The 8,293-nt window shown below is 41.1% G+C and overlaps 1 protein-coding gene across 2 annotated transcripts in view; it reads left to right on the forward strand.

The window, feature by feature from the left end:
• LOC108250354 (paired box protein Pax-7) overlaps positions 1-8,293 on the forward strand; it is a 62,315-nt gene that overhangs the window by 46,856 nt on the left and 7,166 nt on the right. For both annotated transcript variants that reach the window (XM_017440199.3, XM_017440197.3), the window contains exon 8: positions 3,288-3,540. In XM_017440199.3, the coding sequence (XP_017295688.1) occupies positions 3,288-3,540 (253 nt within the window). The remainder of the gene's footprint in view (positions 1-3,287; positions 3,541-8,293) is intronic.

The following is an 8,293-nucleotide window of genomic DNA, read 5'->3' on the forward strand; positions in this document are numbered from 1 at the left end:
AAATTAGGGTTAGAGTGCGGGTTTTTGATGTTTGTCTCTTTCTTACTGTTTATTCATTGTCACATGCTGTTTTTATTTTGTTTTTTAATTATGTAAAGCACCTTGAAATGCCTTGCTGCTGAAATGTGCTATACAAATAAAATTTGATTGATTGATTGATTGATTGGCATTCTGGATCGGGGTGAAGAAGAATGGGAGCGGAGGTGAAGCATGCTTTTAACTCACCAAACGCTGTTTGGACCTCAGGAGTCCATTCAAAAAGCCGTTTGGTGGAAGTGAGTTGGGTAAGTGGAGCGGCCACCCGGCTGTAATCCTTTATGAAACAGCGGGTAAAGTTGGTGAACCCCAGGAACCTCTGCAGTTGTCGTCGATCGGAGGGAATGGGCCACTCAGCTACTGCTTTTGTCTTTTCTTGGTCGGTCTTGTAGTACCCCTGTCCAAAAATAAATCCCAAAAAGGTCACAGAAGGGACATTGAACTCACACTTCACAGCTTTTATAAAGAGCTGGTTCTCCAGAAGCCTCTGAAGAACTGCTCGAACCTGCTGCCGGTGCTGGGCGGGATTCTGGGAATAAATGAGGATGTCGTCTAAATACACAAACACAAAAAGGTTTAGAAAATCACGCAGAATGGACTGGAAAACTGCAGGAGTGTTAGAGAGTCCTAAGTGCATCACTAAATATTCAAAATGTCCTAAGAGGGTCTTGAAGGCAGTCTTCCACTCATCTCCTTTCCTAATTCTTACCAAATGGTAAGCGTTCCAGAGGTCCAGTTTAGTGAAGATGGTGGCTGCGTGTAACTGTTGGTGAACGGAGTCTATTAGAGATAGGGGATATTTATTCTTGATAGTTATTTGATTGAGACCACAGTAATCAATGCAAGGATGGAGACTTTTATCCTTCTTCTCGGCGAAGAAGAAGACCACGCCGACAGGGGAAGTGCAAGGGCGGATGATACCCGATGATAGAGACTCCTCGATGTAGGACTTCATGGCCTCTATTTCTGGGACAGAGGTTAAATAGTCAGCTGGAAGGAAGGGGAGCTCCGGGTAATAGCTCAATAGCACAATCGTAAGGTCTGTGTGGGGGAAGTGACAGTGCCTTGGCTTTACTAAATACTGGAGCTAGGTAGTGATATTCAGAGGGAACCTTGGACAACTCGATTTTCTCAGGGGGTTCTCTCTTTACAGGGAGAGCAGGCATGGCTGATTGGAGGCAATTCTGTAAGCAGAAATCACTCCAGGACTTAATCCTTCTTTCAGTCCAATTAATTACGGGCTTGTGCTTACGTAGCCAAGGGTAGCCTAATATCATCTGAGGTTTTGGAGAAGAAAAAACCAAAAACTCATCCGACTTGCGGTGATTCCTAGTGGTTATGAACTGTAGGTTGGAGACCTGATGCTTGATGTGTGTGATGACTTGTCCAGATATGTCCATGACCGGTAGCAGCGAAGTCACCGCCTACAGGGGGAGTTGTAGCTCTCGGACGAGATCTTCTGAAATGAGACTCTGCTCAGCTCCTGAGTCTATCAATGCGTGGATGGCGATCTTCAGCTGCTCATTCACAAGGGTGGTGTGGAGGAAAAAACGGGGGCCGAGGGGTTGTGTTAGACTGCTCACTAGTACCTCCCGTTTACTTAGTGAGCCTGCTCTTTTCCCAGGAGCGGGCATTGAGCGCGGAAGTGTTGTTTAACACCCCAGTAAAAACATTCCTTGGCCTCGTAACGTTGTTGTCTCTCCTCCTGACTTAATTTGGCACGACCTAGCTGCATGGCTTCTGGCTCCAGAACGGTTGACCTGGATTCGTCTGTTCGATCACTGACGGCAGGACAAGTAGAAGGTAAGTAAGTCGAGTGGAACTTACATTCTCTCTCCCTTTGTCTCTCTCGCAGCCAGTTGTCGAGACGGATGGTAAGTGTTATTAAATCCTCCAATGATTGTGGTTCGTCCCTTCCGGCCAGTTGATCCTTGAAGGGTTCTTGTAGTGCGTTGATAAATGCTCCTTTTAATGCCTGTGCATTCCACCCGGAGGAGGTGGCGAGAGTCCGGAAATCGATGGCAAACTGAACCACCGACCGCTGCCCTTGTTTTAAGCTCCACAGTTTCCTAGTAATTTCCGATTTGTTTAGTTTGTAGCCAAAAGTTTGCTCAAAATCCTCAATAAACTGATTAAATGGCGTCCAACTGATGGCACAAAAACTATATTTAGCCTTTGCCCATTTTAATGCTTTATCTCTCAACAACCCGATGATAAAAGTGATTGCATAGCAATGACGGACTTTCATTAGTTGACTTTCAGTCATTTTTTCTTTTATTACTTTAGTCAGTTTCCATGTATTTCACATTGTGAGTTTGTTCTTTAACAAAAGGATACAAAAAATTATCTGTGTCTGTATCTACCATTAGTTGGACTTGATTAGTTAGTTTTAATTTTCCAAACCACATCATTTTTGTTTAGATCAATTTTTAATGATAGTATATTCATGTCAAGAAATTGTTTCAGTATTTTGTTTCTGTTGTGATTGTCTCTGAAAGCTGCTGTAAATTTTCACCAGAGCAAACGATATTTATGTCTGATGCTCTACATAAGTCATTTATGTGTAATTTAAACAAATTTGGTCTTAGCACCAAGTCCCAGGGAACGCCGAGATATATATGTGCATGTAGGTTGATTTGTATACTAGCCAGTTTAATACTGCACTAGTTTAGCGTTGATCCGTTGCTGCTTAGTTATGACGCGCTGGGCGGCTAAATACACATGTTTGGCTCCAAAAATTTGAATTCAACTGTTTCTACACATTACTGTTTGCTTCTTAAATAGCTCATCATCCAAATCAGTCTAACCCTACCTTTCAAGTTTGTTGAATAAATTGTTATGATGGATGGTGTCCAAACCTTTTAAAGTCTATAAATGTTCCTGTTCCATACTTTTCATTATCTATCTATCCATAACATTATTTTTAAGGTTTGACCAAAACTGCAACTCTGTCATTCCTCTTTAAACTCTGGCATGTAAGGCAATATGCATTACTCCAGGGAATGTTAGGCCTTTATTAACACAGAGGTCCAGGAAAATCGGGTCTAACGTGATGGCAGTGCCTCTATACAACAATACAAGTTCAGGAACAAAATATCAGGATGCTGAAATTGACAGCAAAATTCTCAGATATCTGAGATGTGTTTGAGATTTGTGGAATGTTGTTCATGTTGTGGTTGCTAACTTAAGGTCTAACTCCTCCACTAACATGAAAGAAGCTTGCTAAAGCACCTTGTTCTCTGTGTTTCCAGGTTCTGAGTGTTCTGAGTAACCCCAGCAGTGTTTCCTCTCAGCCACCGCACGACTTCTCTGTGCCCCCCCTCCAAACCACCTTGGATTCCACTCTGTCCAACAGCATATCATCCAGCTGCAGCAAACATTCAGCACAGGTTTCAGTAAAACCCCTGGATAGAAGTCCTTCCTCAGAGTCTTACTGCCCCGTCACATACAGCAGCGGTAGCATGGAGCCAGCTGCTGGTTACCAGTACAGTCAGTATGGTCCCAGTAAGTCCTCGTCTTATTCTATGGGGTTTGGACCTTTTGATTGTATGATTTGATGTATAGCATTGATATTTGAACCAAATACATGATCATTCATCGGAGGTTTACATGATCTCATGTGATGTTTAAATATGTTTTAAAATATTTATTAAGTGTTGATACCAACCAATCAGAGGTGAGTTGGTCTCAGCTTATCCTTCAGTGGAAGTCTGTTATAAAGAGCTAATTTTAAAATCTAGGTGGGCAAAAATACACAGTTCTTCTAAGTTTCTGTTTTTATTATCACCCTACATACCCTGCCTCACACACTACAACCCATCTCCTTCACATAGAGTTGATCAGGTTGTTGATTGTGACCTGTGGAATGTTGGGCCACTCCTCTCCAATGGCTGTGCAAAGTTGCTGGATGTTGTCAGGAACTAAAACACGCTGATCCAGAGCATCCCAAACATGCTCAGTAGGTGACATGTCCAGTAATTATGTTGGCATGCAAGAACTGGGATGTTTTCAGCTTCCAGGAATTGTGTACAGATCCTTGCAACATGGGGCCGTGCATTTTCACGCTGCAACAGCCTTTAATTTTTCTCAAATCTAAATTTCCCCAAAATAGGAAACAGGTAATCTAACTCTACTTTGTCAGACATTTTTTTTCAGTTGAAGTGCAAATGTAGGTATTGGTTAATATGCAAGGAAAATGGAGTATTGCCTCTTATCTGGTTTTAAAAATTGCCAGAGATTCACAATGTTAAACTCCTTTATAAAGATTTCAATCATTTTGATCATTTTTGACTGAAGAACAGAAGTAGAAGAGGAGGTATCTAATAAAGGCTCCACCCAGCAATTAAAATTCCTTCTCATTATCAAATCATAAATAGTCAAATCCGGCAGCATTGAAAAAAACAGAATCATCACAGCAGTTGGAAGCATACACATTTATATAAGGCACTTTTATGTCATAAATGTGGCTCAGGCAATTATAAACCTGCCAGCAGAATCAGAAATTGTTTTAAAATGAACAAAGGGAATATCTCTCTGTTTAAGAATGGCACCACATCTTGATTTGCTGGAAGCACCAGGATGAAAGCTTACCTGCGTCTGGCCACAGTCAGTGTGAAGTCCATGGAAATATGCATCCTTTCCCCGTTGTGAAGCAGGGGAAAGCCTCTTCAGCCTGTTGTAGCATAGTATCCCTGGTTTGAAACTGTCATCTAATGATCATCAGTTGTGGCGACTCACCCTCCCATGGTTTATCAAGTAATACATGGTGGTCTCTGTACAGAACAGGTTTCTTTTCCTAGCAAGTTATAAAAAAAAAATGTCTATAAACTCTGCAAGTTGTGGACTTTATGAACCCTCCAGCAGACCCACAAATTGAATGTTATTCCTTTTAGAGTGTACCTCCAAGTCTTCACATTTTAACCCCTTCACATTTCTTGCTCAGTGTCTACTGCAACAGAGAGCAAAAGTATTTACCTGTCTGTCCGTCCGATAGATATAATACAATGTTTAAGTAAAAGGACAAAAGTATACTAATTCAAACAAACTCCAATTTGCCTCTCTTGATGATTAAATCTAGCAATGTTTTTCATCAAAAACACTTGCTATATTTAGCAAAGTGTTTTGAATGCTTATCCAAATGTCTACCTTTTGGTACAACTCAGTGAAAGTTTTTTTGGTCCTTTTTATAAAAAAATTTGAATAAAAATAATAAATGTGAATAATTAAAGATGAAAAACTTGTATTGCACTTAATTTTGCACATTTTAGGATAATATTTTTATCTGGTTTAATGTTAAACATAAACATTGCAAAAAAAAAATGCTATAAAAGATATTACCCTTAAATTCACAGAAGGTGTCCAAGGTGTCCATCTGTATCAAACTTTTAAGCCTGTAGACCAAAATTATACCATTTTTAAATTGCAGTTGCAGGCCACAAAAAATGTGTTTCTATTTTCGTACCCAAATAAAATCTGTATTACTATGTCAATTTTAATGCGCATTAAGCGAAACAAAACAGCCCCGTCTTTTCGGAGAATACTGCACCTACATAAAGGCCCCCACACTTGAGGAAGACTCGACGCGGACTGGAAGCAGATCAATTTTTATGACCGCATATGCGTACTCTGTGTTGCACAATAAACTGCCCAGCGAGGAACGGTGTTCACATCGGACTGTTTTGTGTGCGACACCAACCGCTCTCAGGTGAGAATCTATGCCAGCCTGACTGCCGCTCTCTGTGCAGCGCTGGCAGGTGTGCGGTGGCTGCCCTGGTGGTGAAAAAACAGGGCTAAAGGCTCCTTCTTTCCTTTTGTTTTTTAAAGCTAAGAGGCAAGCGATCTCTTCTTCCTCGTCCGGTGACACCATGACTGAAATTTGTCACAGGACAATTTTAGGCAATCTGTACGCTCGAGTATGAAGTCTCAACCGTCCCCGTACAGTCGGCCCGGAGTCCCGGCGGCTCACAGAGTACACACAGTACGCCTGAGTATTGAACCCACTCATATACCCACTCTGTGGTATATGACTGATGTCACAGCTGATGATTGACAACTATTTGACAGAAAATCCCTTCAAAATTGACTTTACAATCCCTTTAATTCTCCTGAACATCAAAAGTTTAACTAGAGATGACATGAAGTCTAAACAGGTTTCATGGGAGCAGCCATGATGGAAAAATAGAAGAAAGAAAAGCTTGCTGGGTAATATAGAAACCAGCGACTCAGTAAATCACTGGTTACCATGGTGATTTTTGCCTTTTTAGAGCAGAAAGGGGGAGCGACAACACACCTTCAGCATTTCAGGCAGAAACATGACTAAAAAGCCTTTTGTACTTGGACTGTTTCTAGAAGCAATAGATGCCTAAATGAAAAAGCCTTTTGTACTTTCATTTAGGCATCTATTGCTTCTAGAAACAGTCCAAGTGCACAAAAAAACAAACAAAAAAAAAAAAACCAGCCATTGTTTGGCAACAAGTAAATGTTTTCTGGTGTCTGAAAAATTACCTGTTTCAAAAACCTTGAGATTGTTGCATCACAATCCCCGTTACCTAGCAACCCCAAGCCGAGCCCAGCCCCTCACCTAGTAACCCAAGTGGAGCTCCACCCACTTCATTACAAGAAGACTGTCATGTTTGTTCTTCTGGTTTTACAGTTGAACAATGTCTGCTGGAAAAGGAAAAGGTTTCGTATAAAACATGTCTATATTGCCGCTGTCCAACCTGCTACCATTTGGGTTCCAGACCCACTGACTTCTGCTGTCTGATTCAACAAATGTTGGTTCTGAACCGCTAAGTGCCCCTGTCCCAAAGACAGAATCCTCAGAGTTTGAATTAATAATGATATAAATGTGCATCAGATCTGCAGTGTTTAATCCTTCAGAGAGTTTTTATGTTTTGAGACGGGACACTGAGTTGGGGGCGTGGCCAACAGCAGCTTATTTGCATAAAATTGACGTAGCCCTAAAACCGCTCATTCTGAAATGAGCTCCAAACAGGCAGAACTGATCAGGTGAAATCTCAATATCTGAGAATGATTTTGTGTATTAAATGTAATAAACGTGCTGGGTTATTTCCACTAAGTTCAATAAAATCTTACTGTTTATGGGGAAAGTTTTTGTGAATTTTGTTTACAATGTGCAATGTACTGCTACCAAAAGACAGAGCACACTATTCATGATTCAGCTGCATGTTTTAATGATTTTTGTTTGGGTTTTTTCAAAAGTGAGGAAGGAAATATGACTCGACAACAGAAGAATAACAGATGAACCATAAAAGTAGTGATTATTTTCTTCTGCATTGGCTCTTCTGACTTTGAATTGTTGTTTATAATATTGTAGTGTTTTTACAACACCATTAAAGTAATGCTAGAGTCCTTTCAGATATTTGTTGTTTGTTGTTAAGTTTCTCAGACTGAGCAGAGGAGTGGATGTTTGACTGACAGAAGCAGACTGAGAGGCAGAACTTGTTCTCTGAAAGCTGGTGTTAATGCTTGGTATATTTGCTCTCAGAGTGTTAAATGTGTCTCCTCTCTGGTTCAGCTGGATATAACTCCTCTGACAGCAGGATTGACAGAGTTGATATGACAGGGTGTGTATGTTGGGGTACCTGGGAGGAGATCAGCACGGTGTGTCAGTTCAGACTGGTGTTCACAGAAAAGAAGCTGTCACATCAGTGCTGAGAGGTGAAGTAAAAAAACAGCACCTGTGTGTGGGCAGGTCTGTCTGCCAACATGCCATTCACCCAGACAGATGAGGGGGGGAAAGCTGTGTGTTTATGTGTGTGTGTGAGTGTGTTTCCTCAGGGCTTAGTGACGGCCTCTAAAAGAAGCTGTTTTCTCTGTCAGCCAGGTGGATATCTTAAATCCCTGTCCTCTGCCTCTGAGATATACCCTGATTGTACACACTAACCCTCCTGCACGAACACATAAGCTCTTACAAACATCTGAGCTGTTTTAATATTTTCTACTTTCATCTGTCAGATATTTCCCGTATTAAAAAAAGAAAAAAAAAAAAAACAAGAGTCAAATGTTTGAAGTAAAAGCTGTCTGCAGTAAGGTTGGAGAGGATGGAGACCCCAACATTTATTCTTGTCTATGGAGTTGGAATAAAAAGAGTGGAGTGCTGGAGAGGAGGACTAGTGTGTGTGTGTGTGTGTGTGTGTGTGTGTGTGTGTGGCCATGTATTTGATACATTGTGGGGACAATTTTCCTAACATATACTACCTTATGAGGACCAACTGCTCCTTGTGGGGACCAAACC

The sequence above is a fragment of the Kryptolebias marmoratus genome, linkage group LG8 (genome assembly GCF_001649575.2).
Source record: "Kryptolebias marmoratus isolate JLee-2015 linkage group LG8, ASM164957v2, whole genome shotgun sequence".
In the NCBI taxonomy this organism is placed as follows: Eukaryota; Metazoa; Chordata; class Actinopteri; order Cyprinodontiformes; family Rivulidae; genus Kryptolebias; species Kryptolebias marmoratus.